Below are 25,427 nucleotides of genomic sequence, written 5' to 3'. Positions count from 1 at the left end.
TTGATTGCGTACCTTTTTGTTTTGTGTGCCTCTCTTCTAGGTTAAACTGTAATAAAACATATAGTTAATGTGTTCAGACACTTCGTACTGTGACTTCTGAATGTTAATCAGTAATGCTGAAACAGAAGTTCTCATTAGTGAACGCTTAGTACATGCAAGAACCTGCTGCCATCTAGTGGTCAAAGGCAAAATTGGTGGCAAACTGGATTTTTCACCTGGAAAGCTGCACCCAAAAGGTCACTGTGTCATCCAAAAAAATTCAATTCACACAATTCCCAAGGGGTACTTAAATAATCAAACTTGTTGCTCTTTAATGCTGATTGAATAATCGTAAATCATATCAATAACACCAACAATTACATTCTGATTTTCTTTAAAAAAAAGTGGTTTTGACACTGGAAGCAAGCTTGAGCTTATCAAAAGCAAAGGCGCAGATTACTGTTAGCACAGTAACACTTTTGCTGGTTAATTTACTCCTCAAACATTTAAGTATTCTGTATAAAAAGTGTCTGCGCAAAAAAAAAAAGGCCAAATACTTCAGCAGACATTGTGGAAAAAAGCAGCAATACTTCGGTCCTCACATGAAGACAGAGTGATTCAGTGATTAATCAGAACACAGCAAGACTCAAATACATACCAGATCCATCACTAAACCAAAGAACAGTGTATAGCAAATAAAGTTTTTCTATTTCATTTAGAATGTACAACGCAGTTACAATACTTTGTCTCTCTTCTGTAACACAAAGAATGATAAAACTCATTCCTTAAACACACTGGTTGAAAATCGGCAACACTCATTTCACATCAATACAGTTTTAGTAGAGAAACTTTGAGTGCAGTTTTTGTTAGACAACACTAACAAATTTAATCTCATGTTTATTCTGATTGTGCTGCCAATGAAACAAACACCAGTTTACCTCGATGAAGACTATATGAGTGATGGTCTGGGAAAACCAGCTGACACCGCTACCTTAGGAAAACATACAGTATTTTACCAAAAAAAAGAAAAGAAAAAATATGGAAATGCTTTATTTACTTTCTTCCTTGGCTGTCTGCCTGTAAAGATCGTGCTCTGTAAGGAGTCAGTTTAACAAACACAGCGGTAAAAACAGTCAGTCTGCTTAAAGATGTCCAAACCCTGCTAGTGTGCTTTTCTCATGATTTGATCTGTTAGTTGCATAGCTACGTGCCATAGCGATATCGAGATCAACCTAAGATCGGTCGAGTGAAAAGGTGACGATGAGGCTCGTGTTTAAATGTCGTGAGTGACGTTGACCTCAGGTGATGAAACAGAGACTGATGTGGATGATGCTATAGGTTTTCCATAAGTAGATTAGTTATAAATGTAGAGGTCTTTCGAGCAGGGTGATTTTTAGTAGAATTGGAATGAGATCTTTACAAGAAATATTCTCTCTTTTCACTTTTTGGGGTAACTACATGCAAAATGTGAGCATGTGAAGTGTTTACCCAGGCTGCCACACATATATGGAGGAATGACGGGTGGCAAAGGTGAACAAGACCAAATCTAACACTCCGGTCATCACTAAGGTTAACGGAAATTGTTTGTCTTAAGAGTTGCAAGATTATCTGAACAAATCTGAGCAGTGGGGAGGAACAGAGTTCAACACATGGTGATAGTCTTGGATCTTCCTAAATCTTCCTGAAGCTCTTGTTTACAGATGAATGAAGTCCCTTTATAGAAAAAAAAGCAGCACTGTGGCACAACTTATGGTTTGTTTTCTGCGTTTTGTACATATCTTCACTGACCAGTCATTGCTCAGAGGAAATCCATCCATTCAAAGATGCCTATAGTCATTTGTGCAACACACAGGCAAGGAGAACAGAAAAACAAAAACATCTAAACGGCTTATCGATCTATAATAAATAAGACAACTTTATGAATTCAGCAGGCATAGAAAATCTTAAAAAAGTCAATCAAAGCTGAAGGAAATCCTCACAGGATAGTAATAGCATTGCTGTTTTCCCATTCATAAACAACCTCTTAGTTCATTCTGACAATCCAGCCTGCTATAGTAATGCACATCATTATACATCAATAAAACACTATAAAAATCTCCAAACAGCCCTGAAAGTAAACAACCACAGGTTAGACTGAAGTGCACTCAAATAAAGCAAGCGCCTAAGGAAGATCCATCTTTCCTTCTACAAATTACCTTACCATTTCTATCACTGGAGTTCATTCTTGGTCTCTTTTTGTGCTTCCTTTTTTTTTTTTTCAAGTATTCATAGTACGTCTCCTGTTGTGCTGAGTACACGCGCTGTCCATCGATAACCCAGCAAAAAATGAAAAGCTGGATAGAGTAATACTCCACAGCATGAGGCATACGGCATTAATTAGACACTTAAACCAGACACACCAGCTTCATAAAGCTCTAACAGATCTCCAAACCTGGACAGCTACAGCCACTATGCCTGCTATTGTGTCTATTAAGCTGCTATATTTGTGTGTGCTTTGACGCTGTGCCTGTGTGAGAGTCGGTCAGCTCAGGAGGACAGCTTGGAGTAACTGGGTGGCGAAAACTTGCGCTTCAGGTACTTGATGATGTACAGAGGCAGGCAGCTGACCAGCGTGATCACACACACCTTCCACAAGAACGTCTCCGTCGTGATGAACGATAGATCTGGTGGAACAACACAAGGGGGGAGAGAGACAATTTCAGATCAGATCAGTGCTTCTGCTACATATAGCATCTTATCGTGTTTGACTGAGAAAGGGTCTGGCACATGGTGATACAGTGAGTAGTGATGGTGGAATGCTCTCGAAAAGGAAGAACAAGAGTCACTGATTCATAGCACAGTCAGCATCTCATGATAGGCACGGCGCATGAGGCTATGAGTGAGAGGTGATTTGGGGAGAGGACATGCGTCTGAGGGAGGGAGTCCATGAGAGATCAGAGAATAGAGGACCTACCCAGGAAGGCTCCTAAGGACACTCTACCTATGCCTGAGTGAAAGCCACGGAGTAAAGCAGCAGGAGAGAGAAAGACAGGGTGATGAGAGAGAGAAAGAGAGAGCAAAGAGCCTTGAAATTGAGCAGTGGACAAGACATTCATTTTGACACTATTATACCACAGTGGTGTTGAATTCTCAAATCTGATTGGTCATCAGGTGTCGATTAAATTTCTATAACAGCAGCTCTGTCAATAACGCCAGCTGCAAGGTAATTCACAGGTTTATATGAATGCACTTGTTCTAATATGTTATTGCTTCTATAGTAACAACTTACACAAGGACATTTGTATGGTGAGCGCTCCATACAAAAGAATAACTTTTATTTGTTTATAGTTACATTTGAGGTCTGCAAAACAAGTGAGTTCCTGTTATCACTTGCATTATAGCAGCTATAAACAGTCGTTTTACCAAGAAACCAAAAAGCCACCCTTCTGTAAGACTTTCCCGTGCCGGAAAACGTAAAGATATAGCTTTACTTCTGACTGGTATAAAGCGCTGACACTGGAGTCTCCTTCTAAAAAATGCTAAATAAATGTCTCCTCACAGAAAACCTCACAATATCAAAATGTAAATTTTTTAATCTATTTATTGAGTCCCTGCTACATAAATCTGTTTGTAAGTTGTAACTATAGAAACAATATAAATCTGTGATTTGCCTAGCAGCTGGTACTATGTACTGTCAGAGCTGCTGTTAAAATTAATCAGAACCTTCTGACCAATCAGAATAGAGAATTCAACAGCACTGTGGTATAAAGTCAAATTAACTAATGATGTTAGTGACATTGGGCTTCCCTTGCTATGTCAACCAATTATACACTTGCAAGACAAATATGCTATAACTATCATGTTAAATGCTCAGTGTTTCTATATTATTATTATTATTATTATTATTATTATCATCCCCCAGCACCGCAAGTCATTTTAAGAGCCGCTTATTAAATAGGTCTGGTATAATTAACTTACTACTAACAATACTCAGCTAATCTTATGAATATTATTACACCTTTCCGGATAATAGCCAAATGTATTTCACAAAAGTGGATTATCAAGTGTGAGTGTGGCTTTTAAGCAAAGAGAATCGAGTTGCAGGCATTCTTACCAAAGTACTCGTTTAGAAAGGCGAGCGAGGCGAGGTAGCAGGCGAGGCTGAAGAACTCGGCCACCACCATGAGCCAGTGCCAGGTTCGTACAGTCAGAGCCACCATCAGCAGCTCGGTAAGAATCAGAGCCGTGAATGAGATGGCCACCACATGTACAAACTCCTGATCGAATAGCACTAGGGCACCATACATCAGGATGCCCCCTGGTGGAGAAAAAAGGAATAATTCAACCTTTGTGGTCAATCACTGCATAACGTGCATAACTATATGACAACATAACCTAATGCCATGGTTCAGTTTCTTTCAGAACATTGTGGATCTAATCAGCACTGAGAATATGCAAAAGCAGTAAACCTGTGTTTACTCTGATCCACACATAAAATTCGCACACATGAGAAAGTAACACAGATTTTGATCTGGAGTCTCCACTTTAACGCCGCTCTCCAATGCCTACTGTATCAGTCTCCTTTTTCATTTTCATCATAAACGGCACCCTGGCTCAGCCTAATGGCCTCTGACTGATCACATAATTGCGCCTCCTCATGTGGCGGAGGCCCGGGGCATTCCTCCGAGTTAACTGCCGGATTAAATGAGGCCGTCGCCCGTATAGACCCCACTGTCGCTTTTCTCTGTGTATCGAGGTTTAATTAAAAAGCGGGAGCTGTCGGGATGTCACGCTTGGACAGGGACACTGATCTCTCTCGCTCACTGCATGGACGGATCTGTTTACGTGACAGAAAAGCGCCTGGTACTTCAGAGCTTCCGGATAAAAGGTTATCTGAGACACAGAGTATGGTACATTTGCAGTATATTGTTTATTAGGGATGCAATAAGGATTTAATATTTTTGTAACTTTGTTTTAGCTTGAAGATAACTATGTTTGCTTCTGTGAAGTCAAAAGGATATCACTGAATATAGGTGTAGGAATGGGTTAAGACACTTGCATAGGGTGTGAGTTTCATGCTATGCCTTGAGTTTATTTTAGCCAATATCACACATGCAAATAAACACCAGTCAGCACTACTAAACAAAAAAAGAAATTAAGACAAACGCCAAATATCAAGATGTTTTACCTTGATACACACTTATCAAGACCCAAATAAGAAAGGTTTTAAATGACAAGGAGCGTCCCTAAAGCAAAGGAGAGAATCAAAATTAAAATCAGTGACATGCACCAGTCAAAGCAATAAATCTAAATGCAAAAATTCATCAAGTCTACTCCTTTTGTGAATGAAGCAGATGGTAATTTTTGAAGGTGGTTCAGTATGTTTTGTGGCATTACCTTGGTAAGGTCTTTATAAAGCTCGGGGTAGAGCAATGCCATCTCTGGCTTCACATCCTGATCCAGCACCAGAGAGAACACTGGGAACATGGTGTAGATTGTAGCATAACTGTGAATATAAGCAATGCTGCATTAAAACACAGCAATGCACCGAAAGACAGCAATGCACCGTTTAACTGTATAAAGACAAGCACACAAACATCCAAAAACAGTCAAGAGACACCGTCATAGCTCACATACCCGACCATGAGGAAGCCCTGGTACAGAGGAACAGATGCAAAGTAGAAAATAGAGGAAAACACGGCCTAAGGAAAAGAGACAACTCTAAATGAACAGTCAGCTTCTGATCACAATATTACTCTTTAAATAAGACTAGTAATTATTCATACAATAATGTTAATAAACAGTGAAGGGTATTGAGAAGAAAGAGTGAAGAAAGACATTTAAGCTTTAACCAAACACAACTTTAAGTGCTACCTGCATGGTTGAGATGATCATGCCGCGGTGCATGACAAACTGGCCGAGGGCGGCGGAGCGTTTGTAGCTGTTGCGTCCGTGCACCACCAGCAGCCTTCCGATGTGTTTGAACTGTGTTATGGAGAAATCTGCAGCCAGAGACGCCTGCTTGCCCTCCTACACACAGTCATAAACCACACAAATATCAAAAATCACACTTTTATCTAATTATCAGTGAAATGTAAACATTTAAGACCTGGTGATGATTCATCCTAACACCTTCCTGTGTTTATTATTTGAAATATTTGTTTAATAATGAAATAAGCTTTCCAAATCCGTTCTAACAGTTAAGCAAGCTTTATAGAAATATGAATATTAGAATTGAAAGATACGGGTTAGCCGAGCAATTACAATGTCATCCTCAGCCAGACAGTTTTGATGTGAATCATGTTACCTTTCCTTCAATGCCGATACCACAGTCTGCAGCCTGGATCATACTGACATCGTTTCCTCCATCACCTGAGCAGACAGAAAGGATAAAACAGGGTACCATAAAACATATCTCACATGCAGAACCTTTTTATAAAGCAAATGGTAAAAAAATTAAAATATGAGTTAATTTAATGCCTTTATACTTGACCTTGTTCAATGGAATTTTTCAGATTTTAGTATATACTCCAAAATAAATTTGAAGTTGGATTAACAGAATTTTAGCAAATTAAAATGCCATTTCCATTAATGTCAATCAGTATAGAAAACACATGGCAAGCTATCCTTAACCCATATTATGTTTTATGATAATTTTATTCAGGAAGTCATCAAAATAAAGTGTTAAAAAGGAAAGAGTTAACATGAATATAGAAATAAAAAAAAGAATTAATCAAGACAAGAAAAATTTGTTTTTTTTCCCTTTACAATGCAATGGCAGAATTTTGACAAAAAAGGGGGGGGAGGAGAGAGAGAGAGAGAGAGAGAGAGCTAACCAATAGCACAGGTTCTGTTGGCTGTGTGCTGCTGGAGCAGTCTGACAATCTGGGCCTTCTGTGTGGGAGAACAGCGGCAGCACACCACAGCCGGGCACTGACACGCCAGCTCCACAAACTCATGCTCATAGTAACGCAAGCACACCTGGGGAAAAAATAAATAAATACACGCGCACACACACACACACACACACACACACGGATTTCAGTGCTGTTCTTTTCAAATTCTCTAGGTATACATGGTTCTTTCTGTTTCAGGTTTGCACCACCTAAGACAAACCTTATCAATAATGCACAGTGTTTAGGCTGGCCTACCTCCAGAGAGTCTCCTGAGATCACCAGAGCACAGTCGTGTTTCCTCCTGAAAGCGTTCAGCTCCAGGTGGGCCTCACCTCGATTAGACACCTACCATAAACAGTGTAGGACTTGTCTTAAAACCTGCCCAATAATTCATCATTATGCAATCTGACATGCGCACACAATAACGATCATGTGAAATGATCAAATATATGCATTTGAAACCAAGGCTTTAACACCAACCGGTCTGAAGACGTGTATATCTTGATTTCTGGACACCAGATGAGAGCTTTTGGCTATGCACGTAGCTGTCTCTAGCTTGTCTCCTGTCAACATCCAGATCTGTAATATGTTAGAGAAATAATGTCAGTAAAAACCCCACCCCTATACAGGAATTTCTGTTGCCTTCTAATCCTGAGTGAAATATTAGGTTGTGTAACGGATTGCGAGTGGCTGGACCTTGATGCCGGCGTTGCGGAGGAGCTCCAGCGTAGGTCTGACGTCGGCCTGCAGCTGATCCTCTACTCCGGTCACACACAGCAGCTCCATCTCCCTCTCCAAACTTTCAACCACCGCAGCAACCTTCAGAGCACGGTCATGCAGGCTCAGCTTCGCCTGGTTATAACGACTCTATAGAGGCACAGAGCAACAATAAAGGCTAACAACATCACAAAAATCACTGAACTAAATAACAGCAAAGTCAGTCATGAGGATCATGTATCTGTACCTCAAAGTCCTGGTACTGCTCCTCAGACAGAGACTTCTTAGCAACCACCAATGTCCGAAGTCCCTCTCTGGCCATGTTTCCGCACTGACAGACACACAGATACAGCCACTTTTTCAACCCAAACATGACTTTGTGTAATTTAATAATTAAATTTTAAGTATTTTAATTCATTAAAAATGACGTTTCTGTTGAATAAATAGGGTGGGTTTTTTCACTTTCCAGAAAACTTCTAAAACAGTTCAGAATAATTTTCTACACCTTCAATGAAAATCTCAGATAAAAATCTATGAACACGCAAGATATATACTCCTAAAAGTACTGGCTGATGAGTTAGTCATATAGTTACATGCTAATAAACTAACTTGCATTTGTCACAAGTGGATACAGTTTTGATATGCATCCTCTCGTATCTAGTGATTTTCATATAAGTGGACAAACCTATAGCATAGTTACAATTTTGTTCATCACTTACAATAGCTAAGTTAGCTATTGTTAGGCTTTCTGGTAGAAAACAAGCCATTGTGAACCACTTGCGGTGGTTTAGTAACATGGGTTGTGCTTTATCATTCCCCTGATTGGCTGTGGCTCCTGCCTGTCACTGTGTAGTTGAACTTCTTTCGTGCCTGAAGTAGGGGTGGGAAGACATTTGCGTTTCTGAGCTTCGTATACAAATTTTCCGCCTAGTCAGACACAACAACCCTGACATTACTCACTGTGAATTACTCTTACAGCATTGTCAGGGCGACTCACAGCAGCTTAGGAAGATCATATTATACAGTCTTTTCCCAAACTGACTTTCCATTATTTAAAAAAATGAAAACTGTGTTAACTATCTGGAGCAAAATCTATATAATTAGAATGTCACCACATAAATGCACACATTTCTTTAGCGCTCACACGGGGGGAGAATCAATATAGAAAAATACAGCCTTAGGAGGATTTCAGAGCGCCCAACTATACAGAATTAGGGCGGAAGTTTATTTTTGATATGAAAACCCAACAGGCTGAAACTCATCTCTGATTACTTATTGACAAGCACACACACCCACATCTACATACACGCACATCATTTTCACCACAGCCAGGATTATGACATGTGGCGCTATACTGCCTCCCAGGAACGTTCCTCTATTCAGGCCACTCAGTAATTAATTAATAAAGGTCACCTCCAGTAAGAGCAGATTGTTCAATGTTATGTGTTATGAACATGAGCATGGGAAATGAAGGCTGGCATTTTAACTGCGGCTCAGTCTGCACTGTCCTGATGATTTAGATTTGTTTGTGAAAGATACAGAAGGGTTTTGTTTTTTATTCTTGCTTTAAGCAGGAATGGATTCCACATTAATAAAAGAGCTTATTGAGCTAATCACACTCTATAAAACTTCACTCTTACCTCTTCCTCAAGCCAGTCATTGTACTGGACAATGCTGGCCATGGCAACATCTGCCCCCTTCATGTAAAACGTGATCTCCCCAGTTGCCTCTTCCTTCAATTTCAATTTAGACAAAACAATAAAGTTTAAAAGAAATAGAAGCGAATAACGTTAAATGTGATGTGCAATCATAAACCATGCTTATTTCTTTTTAGGTCTACATTTATGTACTTTTAATTTTACTTGCATGTGTAATAAATTTCTTTCCTCTTTCACATCAATACCATCATTCCCTAATGTCTTATGTAACACACACTCAGACGCACCTGGACGATGATGCCCATGCGCTTGCTCTCGGAGGTGAAGGGGAAGACCTGAAGGATGCAGAAAGTCAGGATCTGGCCTGCTGGAGTCTTCAGCTGTAGTGAGCTCAGGTCTCTGTTCACCAGGGTCAGGCCCACACTCTCCGTCCAACGCACCAGGGCCACCTATAACATCACACTGTGGGAGTGAGTGATGGTATGCGTTTCCTCCACCAGTCGTCCCGTAGCACGTTGAGATTATATTGCTACAGTTGTGTTTAAACTGCTGATGTGTCATAGTTAAAAATTTAACAAAAGGAATAGTTTGGCATTTATCAAACATTTCTCTCTACTGCATCTAGCATGTATATGTGATTACTACATTCAAGAATCGACATATTATCCTGTACTAAAAATTAAAAATAATGGAAAACGTGTTTACTGAAAACTTACTTATAATGGAAGACCAAGAGCAGTTGCAGAGGAGTTGTTAGAAAGTATTATTTTTCCATGAACATTTTCTCATTTTAATACAGTGGTAGCCATCTTGTTAAATAAACCAAATTTGCAGTGAATAATGTGATCATTTCAACGAGGACTGTTCATGCAGCAATATATGGGCAATACACTAGACTCCTATTAAATGCTTATTTCAGTGCTTGCCATCTTCTCATTCATTCAGCATCATATTAGTCTTTTTATTTTTTATTTTAAAGTTTTATTACATTTGACAGCACAGGAAAAATGCTATTTCCTTCTTCTATGCCTTTTTTAGGTTCCATCCCTTTTAGTTTTTAGGCTTAAAGGCAAGCACTTGTGTTTAAAGGCAGTGGTTTAGACCCTACTGAAAAATCCTGTCTCCGACGCTTCTACTCAAGAAAATCAACTTTGCGCAACCAACTCTGAATGCATGTAACTTTCCCCGCATAAACACTGACGAAACGTTTGGACTTAAGTCACCGAATCTGAATATGACCCTGTACCTTTACATTGAAATATGTAAATTTAGCATTGTGTTAACAAACTGGATGCAATTTAGCAAATCAACTTAGTTTCGTAAGCCAACAGTTTTGTAATCCAACTCTAAATACTTTTAACTTTCCTCATGTAAATACTGACGCACCCTTTGGACTTAACTTGCCAAATCTGAATACAACCATGTAGCATTAAATTGGAAAAAAAATAAATAAATAAAAAAATTAGCATTGTGTTAACAAAGTGGACAATCTATATCTAATCAGAATCAGATGTTATTTTGAGTGCAGCGGTACTGAAATGTTATTATATAAATGTCCATAGGCACACACTTATTATGGAAAGACACTTGATAATTGAAGCCCAAGAGCGGTTGTTAAATTCCATCAATGATCATTTAAAATGTGGCTATATAACTCAAATTCAAACTCTAGCAATAATATATAACAATTACACTCCAGCAACAAAAGTCTGACCCAGACTTAAATGTTTGTCTTATCAAAGTTGTTCTATGTGATTTTATCCAACTTTCTAACAACTGTTGTGAAAACAATTCTGATTGTCGAGTTAATAATGGAATAATTATGAGTTCTCTTGAAAAGCCAGTTGGTTTATAGGATTTCAGAATAAAATTTTTGTGATACTGAGTGTTCATTATGATCCTGACCCTGTTGTCTGTCAGTATAAAGCAGAAGAGGCTTTGGGTGCATTGTAGACGCAGACACTGACAAGGCGTCCACTGAAAGTCACACACACACACACAGACGCAAACTAAACACTGAGCACTAGTCCCCTGAGAAAATTAAATATTGATCACTCTGAGAGAGGGAGACGACAGGACAGATAAGACGTGAGCATTAAAGGAAATAAATAAATAGACATATCAAGGGAGAAGAGAGGACAGGCAATTCCACTCGAATAGATGGACAGTTTTTCTCTCTCGCACCCCTTAGAAGACTTTTATGTCTAAAGAAAGGCTTGAAGGGAAAGATTAATGCTCTGGTAAACAAGAAAGGAAGGTATTCGGGGAACATAAAATGATCATCTACAGAAATTTTGAATGACTGGATTTTCTCAGAGCTGTCGATATTTTAGAACGCATCTCTGTTACAAATGCTATTGGATTTGTACTGCCTGAAGTTGAGCCTCAAATGTCAGAACTGCACACCTCTCAGCTAGAAAGAAAAGTTTTATTGACAAAACAACAGCTGAAATACCATGTGATATAGCTCTTCAGCCGCTTAAGCATGACTGCTATTTAACACCTCTTGCATGCACTGAACTCATTGGCTTATACTGTTTTATTACTTTCCTATTATACAGTAAGAAGTAAGTCATAAATACCCGCTCAGTGTCTCAACAGAAAATTTCCTCATGTGTGACCTATTCATGCCCTCCCCGTCTCTGATATATATTAAGCGTCCTCTCAGATTTCTCTAACAAAACAATGTCTATGTTATCATTCAGTGAGGCAGTAAATTCTAGACTAGAGCGCTCATAAATGCCAAATATTCGGCTATATAGGATTACACACGTTATAAAGATGGAAGGAGCAGAAGGCCAGTGTATTAATGCAACTTATTATTTTGGAGCGCAAAGTTATCTGTTCTGGCAGGTACTGAAACACGGCATTCAGAGAGCACAGTATGATAAAAAGTGTAGAATTTCAGGGAGAGTTAGAAGGGATACGTATTTCATAAAAAGTCATATATCTAGATTGAAATTAATAAGTTAGAAATAACAGTATGGATACAGGTTCACTTTTTTGTCAAACACATATATATTTAATACAAATATACAGTTGGTGCTTTCACTATACAAATGCTATTCAGATTCAACTTGTCTAATTAACTTTATGTAAAAGATGTAAAATTGATGTAAAAGATTGGATGGTAAAAAATCTGACAATATATACCTGACATACAACAAGTATGATCAGAGCCATGCTTTTGCCGTGGCTGTGTCACAAATGCTGTTCTACTGGGCATACAGTGCACTACGTAGGTTCTACAGTGACGTTATATAGTGAGTATTTGTAAGGAAAAGGAAGCCATTTGGGATTTGGCCTGGGTGAAGCCTAAGAAAGTCTTTTCTCCCAGTCTTTTCTTTTCTTTTTTTTTTTTTTAATAACTTGAGTGTTAGAAAGATCATATAGCAGAAACAATGGGATATTACTGTAGGTAAATAAACTAGAATGAATTGGAAACTATCATTACTGGATGACAAATGATTATATACATGTTTCCATTCTGTCGTTTATATAAAGGAATATGTTAGCATTCACTATGTGTCAGAATAAACTTAGAGACTCATTGATTATTTTAAATAACTGAAATTCAATTGCAATTACTAAAGATATTTGACAGCAATAATTTATCCAGATATGTGAAATAGCTCAGTAATAAAATCTATAGTCTGTATAATCAAATAGATTGCAGTTCAGTGGCTGTGTCTCTATACTGCACTCACCTCATCTGGGCTGGAGGCCTGATATGTTCGGTTGGCGTCGCTGAAGTCCTGGTCAGCCTCCGTGCCCTCGGGCTCAGCGCTGGCACCGTTAGTACGGGACTCGTAGACGGGTGTGACATTGTGGCACAGGGCGATGGCCTTCACAGCCTCGTTGATGCGACTGCTCACACTCTTACGCACCTTGGGCCCGGATGGCGTTGCCTTACGGGACGGCGTAGAGCTGGCACTGTTGCCATTAGACACAGCTGAGCTCACCTGCAGAATACACACACATGCACAGATTTGAGAATAGCTCAAATCTCAATGCCATACTCTTATCCTAATGGATAAATTGGCTTGTAATTACTGCCAAAGGAGGAGAAAAAAATGATGAACAAGATGACAGACATGGCAATTATACAAGTATAAGAAGCAAACCTCAACCAGTAAGGTGCCTCTAAAATAATATAGTTTTGTCTATTGTCTATTTGACGTGTTACACCCCAAAGAGAACACAGTGCCTGTGTTCATGTTCATGTTCATGTCATGTTCTTAACTACCAGCTCAATTCCCCACTAAGGGAGATGCAAAGACACATCATTCATCTTTCTGCTGTCATAACGGTCCATGAGGGCTGCAACCACCAGCTGCTGTGTGTGTACCAGTGTGTGTGCATCTGTGTGAGTGTGCCTGATGAGAGACGCTCTGCTTCACTAGAGCGGGTGATTTCTCCCGATTAGCCCTTTTCCCTGAGAGAGCTCTACAGAGGAGCAGAGATGACAGGCTTCAAACTGAAACCAAGCATAACAAACTCCCACACTTGTAGGCGTGAAAATGGCAGAGAACAGGCAACATGTGGGCTTCACCTGGTCACTATTTAACCTCCTGCTTTCACCGAAGGATACTATGCTTCTATAAATGACCTGTCACAGAGGTGGCAACATTGCTAGCAAGGTAATCCTAGCAAGTAGAGAGGAAAAACAGCATTGTACCAAACTAGACGACGTTTTTTTTTTTGTTTTTTTTTCCAGACGTCCACTAAGAAAAACTAAAAAAAAAAAACAGTAAGGACAAAAGTTCACTATGACCGCTATGACCTCAATTTATTCATTTTTTTAAGGGATCAAAGACACCACATTCCCACCAACTTGGGTTCTAAAGGCTCACACGACCAAAGTTAGTGAATAAACTGGATAAAAGCTGTGGCGTAACCACTACCAGAAAAAAAAAAACATGCTCATATTTTATGTCCTATGTCCTTTCCCCTTCAGTGATTTGGCTTTTCTGCCATTCAAATTTCATTGACATTTTGATCTGAGACTTCTGTTTTTACTGGAGTAGTTTTCAGGTGACTCAAAATCCGCATTCTGCGTCTAAACCATAGATGTTGGAATCTCCACTGTCACCACCTTCCTTAAAATTTTTTCTATAAGTAAAATGATGATGAGACTGGTGAACACACAAATGGATATCTTGCCTGTTTTCCCAGCCTTCTCCTTGACCCAGCACTACATACACAACCGCACTCATCTCAGCACTGAGCAAATAAATGAGCGCTTATCAATAACCCACATTATGTTTATTGATGCTTGTCTAATTCAATTTCACCAGGATTTCATTACACACCGTCTGAAGTGCCCTCCAGGGGAACAGATATAACAAGGAAACGATAGATTGCTGTGGCTGTTACAGTTCCAGTTAACCTGCCAGTCACATCATCTCCATAATGTATGTTGTGGCATTAAAATCAATGAGGTCTATGGCATACACACATGCATGCAAGAAGTGCTGATGAACAACAACAATGTCGAGGAACTAATAGATATTTGAAGATAGAGTGAATCTAACATGGATCCAAATGTAGATGTAGATTCAAATGTATTCATTATAGGTTATAAATAATTTACAACATTCACTTAACCCTGTTACCTGAACACATTCACCCCTATGATATATTTGAATATTCCATTGAAGAAAAACCTATTTCAGATATTTGACTTGCTATTGGTCACTTGCTGTGACCTTGGCTCTGTTCTAATCAATCTGTTGGTTCCAATGATAATTCCATATAACTCCTACAAACATTCAGTGCGTTCTTGAGATATCAGGCTAACAAGAATCTCGGATGGACAGATGCATGGACGGACGAATGCACGGATGGACATTAGATAACCAGAAAATGGGCCTTGAGTTTCTGAACATGAATGCGTACCTAACAGCTCTGTATCACAAACAGGAAGGAAGCTATTGAAGCAAAACTATTTCAGACATTTGACCTTGCTGTGACCTTGACTCTGTTTGGATCAATTCCAAAACCTAATTAGTTTATCTGCTGGTTACAATGAGAATTCCACATAAATCCTACAAACATTCAACCACACGTTGTTGAGATATCACGCTAAAAATAATCATAGATGGACAGACAGGCAAAAACCACAAGGCAGAGGCATAAAAAATAAACTTTAAATTTTAAGTCATTAGAACGTTACTCAACCCTGTTACTTTCAATCATGTAACTCATTTAAGAGCAAAACGCAGCCATTGTCAGCAGAGACTTTTGTTTTTAAGGATTAATTTTTGAATGGTTAATTGCACGTTTTCTTAGATTTAATGTTGAAAATTGACAAATAAGTTGAACTTTTAACAAGGGTTCAATGGCACTGCAATCAGGGAATCACCCATTTAAACAAACACCAATAATATTTCATACCTGTTCTGTCTTACCTGAGCGTATGACTGTATAATATGGCTCTGGATCTCGTCCATGGTGTCCATCCCGTATGACACAGTGCCAAGATGGAGTCGCTTAAACACCATCTCATTCTGAGTGAGGGTGCCTAAAAAATAAAAAACAAAAGCATAACAATGAACCTGGTATTAGCTATGTGCACATGCAGCTTAATAATTCATGAAGCATCTGACTGATTGGAAAACCTTAACATATACGCTCATACAGGAATAAAGTAAACTGATTCTGTATAATCTGAATTAAATTTCTATCTGAATGTGGTGGGTAGTCACTGCATGAACCTTTGTATCCGATTACATTTAAAATAGGAATCCTTGCATTTATTATCAGCTTTAGATTATGTAATGGGTCTGCTATAAAAATCGCTGTGAATGAACTGTTACTATAGAAATGATAATGTATTACAATTAGTGCAGTAATATAAACCTGTGATTTGAATTACAGCGGGCACTACATTCAGAGCTGCTGTTCGAGAAAATAAACCCCGTCTGACCAATCAGAATTGAGAATTCAACAGCGCTGTGGTATAAAACTTAAAACCCAAGGGAGTTGACTGGAAAGTCAACTAACATGCACTAATGTTTACTACTTGTTACACTGTGGCACGCTTCTTGTTGTCATAGTAGCAGTATGCGTTGCATCTGACATGTGGAAAAATCTGCGATGGAATCAGAGATTAAAAATCTAATTGTATCTGCTGTGATGCTTTGTGAGAAGTCAGAATTCACAATGAGCGAAATGAGAACTTGAATAATCTTTAAAGTGTTCTTGGTACCTGTCTTGTCAGTGAGCAGGTAGACGAGGCGGCCAAGCTCTTCAGGGATAGTGCTGGTTCTCACCACAGTGCCAGGGATATTCTCATCCTTCATTATCATCCAGCCATAAGCCGACTTCCCCATGTCCAGATTCACCCTCAGACTAAACATATACACATAAAACCACTAGTTTGCTAAGAGAGGAACAAAGTGTGTCATGGGAGGCAAAGAGACACATTTGGAAAACAAGGAATTTCACTGGAGTCGTATTTATTGCAATGGAGAGCAATATCTCTGCATGGTGCGTTATGGACTCAGTACAACAAAATAATTGGCAGTGACAATTCAGCAATTCAAATTTGTTGCATGCAAACCCCTTATTCAGAAAATCCACTGAATCCACTGAAAGGAGATTCCTTGCTCAGTCAGCAAGGAATTGTGGGTGCTAACAGATGCTTAGCTGTAGGCTAGGAATGGCAACTCGGGCAAACTTACAACAACCGTGTATACAGGAGTATTCTGATGCCTGTACGCATATAAACATTGTATTCGGAATATAGCTGCAACCCAAATATAGACTTTAAACGGAATTTGATGTGCATGTAATCGCAGCCATTGTTATTGTCGTATCTGAAAATAAAAACAAAATGCAGTGAGCCAGTGGGCCAAGCGGAGACTTGACGAACATTATGATTAAATAAAACAAACTTGGCCACAGCTACAATTTATACGGTGAGGTCCAAAAGTCTAGGACCATATTAAAAATCTGAGATTTTTTTTTCATTTAAAATTGGAAATAAACAGAAGGTTTTAGAATTTTGAAATATTTGAAACAAAGAAAGTAAATGTTCAATATCTTGAATATTTAATATTTAAGATTCTGTACTATTTCTAGGTCCCTGTATAAATATAAGCAAATTTGTGATATTGACTATGTTAACTACTTTGTACAAAAAGTCAGATTTTCCACATGCAAAATCTCTTCTGTTGAAGCATGCGTTCAGACGACAATCCACCAAATGGATTGATCATAAGGTTTTGCAAAAACATGTGGAGGTCATATCAGCTCGAGTGCACACTGTCATTAAAGCAAAAAAGGGGATGTATGCAAATATTTCAAAGATTTTACTTTTTACTCAAGTTGTTGTGAATAATATAATTTGTAATGAAAACTATACTAAATTAGAACAGAATGCAAAATAAAAGCATTTTCACTAGTGCTCTCAGACTTCCGGAGCCCACTGTATATATTATTGTAAAGTGTTATGTAGCATTAAGCAAATAATAAAAAAAAAAAATAGCAAAAAGCCTTTTTAATTGCTTATTTCTCCAAATATATGTTTGACATGGTTTGATATTATTTTCTAGACTTTAATATAAATGTCTTTAAAAATGCGAATAAGTGGGCAGGGAGAGATAAATGTGCTGACAAAAGTTAAAATGGATGCACCAGCCTGTGTTTCCACTGTGCAAGTGGCATGTTTAAAACATCTAAAATTGTAGTATAGTATTTCATAGGAAAGAGACTAAATGTTTTGGTCCTGCTATAACAGTTATACTGTGATGATTTTATAGTGATTTTAATAAGCCAGATCTACCTGATGGGGATGATGTAGGAGAAGAGCACTACGAAGCGGAACAGGTTGCGGAACCAGGGCCCGATGAAACCCTGCAGAGCCACCATGACGATAGATAACACCAGCTGGGCCAGGAACAGGGCCTTAGTCAGACGATTTAACTCCAGGTCCAGCAGGCCCACCTGAGCAAGAACAAGAGAAAGAGATAGAAAGTGGGATGTTATGTTTTTTTTTTAAATTAATTTTAAAATTTAATTAATTTTATTAATTTTCGATTTCAGTTTCCTACTTGCATAACTGTATTCAATGTTCATTTTTGTTGACTGATTAGCTTAAGTGTGCTGGGAGTTAAAGATGGACTATTTTGAGTACCAGAAAGCTGTAAATAATTATATAAGGAATTAAAACACGACAAGGTATGTGGTAATAGGAAAATAATCGATGATACATTGGTATGTTGTGGTGTGAAAGTGAAGCAGAGTTACTGTTAGCATCCAGAAGTTGATTATTTTCCTATAACAACACATCCCAAACTATTATATTTCTTTTATACAACTAATTTTTGCAAATGATTACATTTTTTATTAATTAAAAAAACACAACATACTTTTAACCATTTAATATTGTGGAATGTCTGCAAAATAAGTTAGTTCTTGTTGTCACTTATGTTATAGAAGCACTAGTTTCCATTTTTCCTCTTCTAAAGTTAATAAGACAGAGAAAAAAAACACAACCTGAGAAACCACAAAGCAGAAAGCCCTCTGTCCTGAAGACTTTCCCCCTGTCAGAAAAGCTTTACCACTGACTTTTACAAAGTGCTGACACTGGAGACTCCTTCCAAAAATCCTAATAAAAGTCTCATCACAGGAAACCAAATCAACAATAACACACCTTTTTATAATCATGTGGAGTATTATTTGGAGCGTCCATCACACAAGTCCCTGTAAATTAAACCTGAGAGTTGAAGTACTAGAACTAGTGTCAGAGCTGCTGTTTTAGAAAATTAATTAGCAACTTCTGACCAACCAGAATCAATAATTAATTTAATAAAAGTGTTGTAATGCAGCTCAAATAAAAATAATAATGAGGGTCTAAAATCAAATTATTGTGAATAGTATATATAGTAATAGCAACCATCTACTTAAACATGGAATGCAAACTGAACAATCTGTGTATCTCTGCACCCTGGCAAGACTGCGAGAATGCTGTGTGTGTGTGTGTGTGTGTGTGTGTGTGTGTGTGTGTGTGTGTGTGTGTGTGTGTGTGTGTGTGTGTGTAGGCACAGATGAGTGGCGTTTCTGCATAAACCTCCCTCTTGTTGCTGCTGCTTAATGAAAACACTGGAGGAAAAATAGGAAAAGGAAAAGTGGAATGCTTCCATACAGGAATGGCCTTTCCACAAAAGAGCTTTCCCTTTCCCTTTCATTTTCAAGTGTGCCCCTCAGCCAATGGAATATGTGGGAAAATTATGTCAAAAAAGAAGTCTTCCTCCTTTTTCTTTCTGCTAAGACCAGCAGCAGAGCCTCCCAACACAGAGCTCTTTCATCTAAGAATGCTAACAAAAACAGCAACACATAACTCGGCTCTCTGTGAAAAAAAGGCTGTTTGAAAAGGAGGGGGAAGGGATTGTAAGAAAAGAAAAAAAAAAAAAATGCCAGCAAATACTTTGCTCGTCATGTCCCAATCCCCAGAGAGCTAAGCAAACTGGGTGAGCAGTGACTGATTTATCAGCTGTGCTTTAACACCCTCCGCTGCTCCCAGCCGCCCTGCTGCCTCACTTCATGCTTCATGCTTGAGCTAGTGGGGAAAATAGGGGATGGGGGGATTAAAATGAAGAAAAATTTACACAGAAGACATCATTCCCAGCTGAAAGCGAGGAATCTCCTTTTATAAGGGCAAAACAATGAGGAGCTAAGTTTTTTTTTTTTTTCCCTCCCTTTGCGAGGCTGGACCAGGATCGGATGAAGTCATTATTCATTCAACCCGAGAGGAAAAAGAGCCTCAATTACCTCAAGCTAAAGATGCTATCAATGAATACAGAGTGCATATTTTACTCCATTCATCCCAGGCCCATTTAAAGTGAAAGGAGCGGCTCAACCTACCGTCGCTGTCCGGTGTTTCGTGTGTGAAATCTGATGACGACTTTGTACACCACAGCATGAATATTCATGACACAAAATCCATCAACTATATTGAGCCTGAGACTGAGTGTGTTTCAACAATATGGCATTGTACCACTGAACTGGTGCACTTGCAACCAGTATAATACGATAATTCAGGGTCAGTGTATGCTAAAATATACGTAAAACTACTGTGAAACAATGAACTGAGGACAGATCTAAGTACATGCAGCCTAGATAAGGTCTTGATATTCAATTCAATTTTATTTGTATAGTGCTTTTAACAATAGACACTGTTACAAAACAGCTTTACAGAAATCCGGATGTAGATTTAGATCCCTAATGAGCAAGCAAGAAGGGCAGTAGTGAGGAAAAGCTTCCTGAGATGCGACAAGGAAAAAACCTGAAGAGGAACCAGACCTAAAAAGGAACACATCCTCGAGTTACACCGGATAGTGAGATTATAAATCATTACAGAATACAGGTGGAGAAGAATAAAGACATGCACTGCTACACAGTAGTAAGTGTGTCTACAGCATGTTCATATGAGCAGATTGTGAATAAGAGTGCCGACAGTCTTTATGATTACAGCAGCAGTTCTTAGAAGGTACAAATCTACAGAAGTCAGGTGAGATTATCTACTGAAGCAAGAGTAAAACTTGGGCATAATACGTTATGAATTTTCCAAAGCTACTTCCAAAGTAACATGGGAAAGTCTTCAAGACAGAGGGCTTTGCAGTTTTGGAGTAATATGACAAGCTGCATTATTGTTTTAACTTAAAAAAACGAGAAAAGAGGGAGGCTGGTGAGGAAACTACTGTTTATAGTTGCTATAATGTAAGTGATAACTTCTTTCATGGACGTTCCACAACATTAGAAATTACTGTAATAATAGAAGTGTTGTTATTTAATAAATAAAAATGGGTAGCCTTGGCAAATTGCTCTGGTACAAGAGGGGAAAACAAAAAAAAACATATGCTGTTACAGGAAAATGATTCAGTTCAGGAATGTAACTTCCTGTGAGACCATGTTCCACCACCTCATCATTGATTCTTTTTTATTCTTTACTTATAACACTTACACAGTAGATGATCGGGTATTAAAATCTAGTTTTGTAGTGAATGCTTGCTTCCCCCTCCTTTTCAGTGTAAATTATTATTTTTTATATGTTGAAACATCACTGAAGTTATCGTTTTTCACAGTTTTTAAATGCAGCACTAGTGTTTTTAACATACTCTGTTAGTAAAGCTGAAATTTGTGAAATTTTTGCCATATTGCTCATCCATAACTAATATGCAGAAAACAGGCAAGTGTGCTGTAATATAATGACTCCAAAACATCAAATCACGACTCTGAAACCTACTAATCGTTTTAGCAACATGGTCTCAATGCCCTGAACTCTTCATTACTCCTCAGCAGCAGTGCTTATGTCCAATCATTCTCTTACAACAATGCACAATCTATCTAGAGTGCTGTCATGTCACTCAAACTGATGGCAGTGTGATCTTCACTGAGAACACCATTTTACAGAAGCAACACACACACACACACACGCAGTGTAAACTGATAGCTGACATGCTGTCAGCAACTTTGCGTGAGGGCTTTGTGCGAGCAGTGTCACAACAGATTATAAGTGGCGAACGCCTTCTCGGTGACTTTTGCCGCGTCGTATCGATTGTTGGCCTGCCATCTCACACTCTCTATCGGCACTCCTGACATCATCTCCTTCACATATTGAATTCCACTCCGTCGGAGAGCTTACAAAAATCAGTGGGGCTCTCGGTCGACATGCAGCCTCAGCAACTTGGCTAAAGTGTCCGCTTTCAAAACCAAACCAAACCCTCCCAGCAAGCGGGAATGGGGTCATGACGGAAACATGAACTCCATGAAGCACTTGCTGCTACACTGTTAATAACACCTTAAATGTTTGGGGAACTTCTGCGTTTAACTTAAATCCTAGTAACCATCAGGGTGGCTGGTATAAATGGGATAGCAGGGTAAAGTTAACCATCTTTCAAAGATAAAACTACATCAAAATAAGGTTTCATTTGATTTTTAGTCTTAAGGTGGATTATTTTGGACTTTGGTGGAAACAAGAGTGAAAAATACACAGAATGGTATGAAGAAGCGAGACTGGGGCTGATTTCTTTCTAGCTCAGACTGTAGAGTCATGCAGCCCATGAGTGTCAGTCCAGTCGTGTCAGGTAATACACAGAGCAAAATGTCAGGTAATACACAGAGCAAAAAAAAAAATCAGCGTTTTTTTTCCCAAAAATGCCTTTGGAACAAAAACTAAAACATACAGACTAAGCACACAATCCAATCAAAGAACAAATTACACAAAAAGACAGATGACAGACCCGTTTAGTGTATTTTAACTAAATAATTACAACCGTTCTGTTACATGTTTGCTATTTAGAGGTAAAAAAAAAGGCACAAAGCAAGGAGTGCATTACAGACTTGCAACATTAGATATCACAAATGCCTGTGTACTCTTAAGTGTGTGTGTGTCCTTATTTTGTAATCGATGAGACGCTGTAATATACCGTGTTGCTCTTGATTGATATTAGATTTTAACCATCTAATATCACAACCAGTCATCACTGGTAACTATACATAACAGTCTAATCTGAAGTGTAATCAGGTAACCATATATGGCAGTCTAATTAAGATGTCATCATATGGTTTTCCTTCAGCGTCCCATCCCTCAGTTAATTCAGTGCAATTATGCTTTTGCCTAAAATGGCATTCACATTAAGTTAGTGCCTTCTTGTTCAGAGACCGAAACATAACAGTGAAAAATAAAAGTGAATCTGTTGCTATACTCTTGTCCAGAATCAGTTCCAATGAAACTTCACTGGACTCTCATTACATAAAACAGCACCTTGTTGTTCCAAATTTCCAAACTTGCCTGCACTATTTCAAAATAATATACAAATGTTTCCTATATTCCTAATTAATTCTACATTAATTTCAATCTTTCTCGAGGTGCATCATCTACACTCACATTCAATTCAAACAAAAAAAAAAACGTTTAAAAAAAACAAAAAACAAATGCCCACCTTGTTCTTTGACTGAGATGTGTTCAATACACTCCTCATCTCCTTTCCAGTGTAAATGACAACGCCTATTACAGTACCTGAGAAACGAAAACACATGCACTTAATCAGAACTCACACTGATAAGTGATTAAAGAGACATTTTAGTCAACACATTTTAATCATAGATGCTAAGCCAGAAACAAATAACTTAACCCTTAGCTAGTTCAGTGCATTTACATTTGTACATTTTTACCTACATAATTAACACACATATGTTAATGTGTCTTTATGTTTTCTGTATTATTTGTATAGATTGCATTATTTATATGTCTGTATCTATAGTGTTGCGTTACTGTATGATTTGTACTGTTCATATTTGCACTGTTATACTGTATTTGTACTGTTTATATAATTTGTATATATAGCCCTATTCAGATCAGATTAGTTTTACACGAGGTCAGTGGGACAATTTATTTATTACTGAAGTATCTCTGTGATTTTAATCCTGTCTGAATCTATGATGTCAGTAATTTTTTACAGACTGCATTTGTACACATCTGGAAAGATTACACTGTATTTTACCTCCTATAAAATGACCAGAGGAAATAACCCTATGTAGTATATATCTCGTCCAAATTGACACTGGTAAAGATTCCATTATATCCTATGGGAAAAGAGGCTTTGTCCTTTGTTTTCAGTTTAAAGACATGCCAGGAAGTGGTCTTTTCTTTCATCTCCTGTCAAATTCAAAACAAAACCGAGTACTGGTTAAATATGAAATGCATAACAATAAAATAAAGATGACATTTTATAGAACATGTCAGAGAAGTGACACTTCTGGGGGTAAGTTTTAACTAAGTTATTGATTTCCTAGCACAGATACTGTATAACCATGACCCACTAACGGTCAAGTGCAAATTGTGAGGCCATGAGCCCTATAGCACTAAAAATATACTAAAAAGCAAAATAATCAGTTTGTATTAAAATGAGGCGTATGTGGTATTCAGCGATTTTTTTTTGTGTGCTGACCATCATGAAAACACTCCCATTTCTGCGATTTTTTTTTTTACAGAAATTGCTTATCCTGTGTGAATGGAACATAATCACTACAGACATCCTCTTGCAACATTACTTAACAGAAAGACAAATTCCTAGTACATGCAAGTGTACCTGGCTAATAAACTGATTCTGACTCCTAGCCTTCAGCAATTATAAGAGTTTTACTGCACTGCGTTAATTGGCAAATTCATTGACGAAAACAAATAAAGGATAAAGTATGAAAGGAGACCTTCAACATTTCCAGTGCACTTAACAAACCACTCAAGTTCTTGTCTGTGGTGCAATTTCGTTTTTTAATGGAGTAGGACTGATGGGGATATCCTTTTCCATCTGCAGGGATCTTATGTTGAGTCTGGATGATGTCAGGAGCCTAAGTCTGAGGATAGACTCTGATCAAGGACAGGCCAAGAGCTACAAGAAACCCCAAATCTCGGGAGAACCGAGTAAGGATCAGCCACAGATCGATGAAAAGGTGATCGTTAACACAAGGAGGAGGCCTTCAGGGAAAGTTATAGCTATAGTGCTCGATTAGGATCAGGTTCAGAACTCATGGCTGTTGCAAACGGCAGAGAAGGCATAGCGGTGAGGCTGATCTGAGATCTGTGCTTTCGGATGAAGTTTTGTATCAACACTATTGAGAGACGACACTTCAGCTCCCATTAACGGCTCATCGGATTTCTCCGCATTTAGGCTGAGTGAAAATCAGAATCGCCACAGAAAATATGGAAGATGTCAGCTAAACATTTAAGTATCAGCTTCACCATGCTCTAGGATAAAACTGTTGAGAAACCTGATCTTAGTATATGTGCATTTCTAGGGAAAAAAAAAACAACAAAAAAACACTAAAATAGATAAGAAGCAGGTTTGCTCACCAGATGCGACCACGGTACTGGCCCAAAGGGTGTTCTCAATGCTCAGGCTCTCATGGATGGGAGGGTCACAGTCCTCCTGGAAAAAAAAAAACAAAACATCAAGATTCAGAGGTCTCAATAATGTTAACAAGAAAGTCCTGGCAGGCAGAGAGTAAAAAAAAAACAGAATTTTACCACAAAAAAACTCTAGAATATATAAGTGAACAGAATGGCTACATAATATTAATAAATTAAATTTGGAAAAAAAAAAATCCTTGGTTTTAACACACTAATAGACATGAAAGAAAATCAAACAAATCATACACCATGTCTGCCCACTAGTCCTGCTCACGATTTACC

The 25,427-nt window shown here is 38.3% G+C and overlaps 1 protein-coding gene across 2 annotated transcripts in view; it reads right to left on the bottom strand.

Annotated features, from left to right (window-relative positions):
* Positions 1 to 283: 283 nt before the first annotated feature.
* The window catches only part of atp9b (ATPase phospholipid transporting 9B), a 46,414-nt gene continuing 21,270 nt past the window's right edge, over positions 284 to 25,427 (bottom strand). Inside the window, exons 10-30 of one of the 2 annotated variants that reach the window (XM_053228455.1) lie at positions 25,089 to 25,164; positions 23,179 to 23,255; positions 18,018 to 18,178; positions 16,440 to 16,582; positions 15,640 to 15,752; positions 12,937 to 13,191; positions 9,517 to 9,678; positions 9,212 to 9,304; positions 7,819 to 7,902; positions 7,551 to 7,721; positions 7,335 to 7,433; positions 7,110 to 7,199; positions 6,795 to 6,939; positions 6,266 to 6,330; positions 5,833 to 5,988; positions 5,596 to 5,660; positions 5,356 to 5,464; positions 5,147 to 5,204; positions 4,073 to 4,276; positions 2,933 to 2,965; positions 284 to 2,642 (exon numbers count right to left, since the gene is read on the bottom strand). In XM_053228455.1, the coding sequence (XP_053084430.1) occupies positions 2,506 to 2,642; positions 2,933 to 2,965; positions 4,073 to 4,276; positions 5,147 to 5,204; positions 5,356 to 5,464; positions 5,596 to 5,660; positions 5,833 to 5,988; positions 6,266 to 6,330; positions 6,795 to 6,939; positions 7,110 to 7,199; positions 7,335 to 7,433; positions 7,551 to 7,721; positions 7,819 to 7,902; positions 9,212 to 9,304; positions 9,517 to 9,678; positions 12,937 to 13,191; positions 15,640 to 15,752; positions 16,440 to 16,582; positions 18,018 to 18,178; positions 23,179 to 23,255; positions 25,089 to 25,164 (2,496 nt within the window). In that variant the 3' untranslated portion in view covers positions 284 to 2,505. The remainder of the gene's footprint in view (positions 2,643 to 2,932; positions 2,966 to 4,072; positions 4,277 to 5,146; positions 5,205 to 5,355; positions 5,465 to 5,595; positions 5,661 to 5,832; positions 5,989 to 6,265; positions 6,331 to 6,794; positions 6,940 to 7,109; positions 7,200 to 7,334; positions 7,434 to 7,550; positions 7,722 to 7,818; positions 7,903 to 9,211; positions 9,305 to 9,516; positions 9,679 to 12,936; positions 13,192 to 15,639; positions 15,753 to 16,439; positions 16,583 to 18,017; positions 18,179 to 23,178; positions 23,256 to 25,088; positions 25,165 to 25,427) is intronic. The other variant, XM_053228456.1, reaches the window with a different exon arrangement.

The sequence above is a fragment of the Pangasianodon hypophthalmus genome, chromosome 23 (genome assembly GCF_027358585.1).
Source record: "Pangasianodon hypophthalmus isolate fPanHyp1 chromosome 23, fPanHyp1.pri, whole genome shotgun sequence".
Taxonomy (NCBI): domain Eukaryota; kingdom Metazoa; phylum Chordata; class Actinopteri; order Siluriformes; family Pangasiidae; genus Pangasianodon; species Pangasianodon hypophthalmus.
This window is presented reverse-complemented; position numbering and strand designations above follow the sequence as displayed.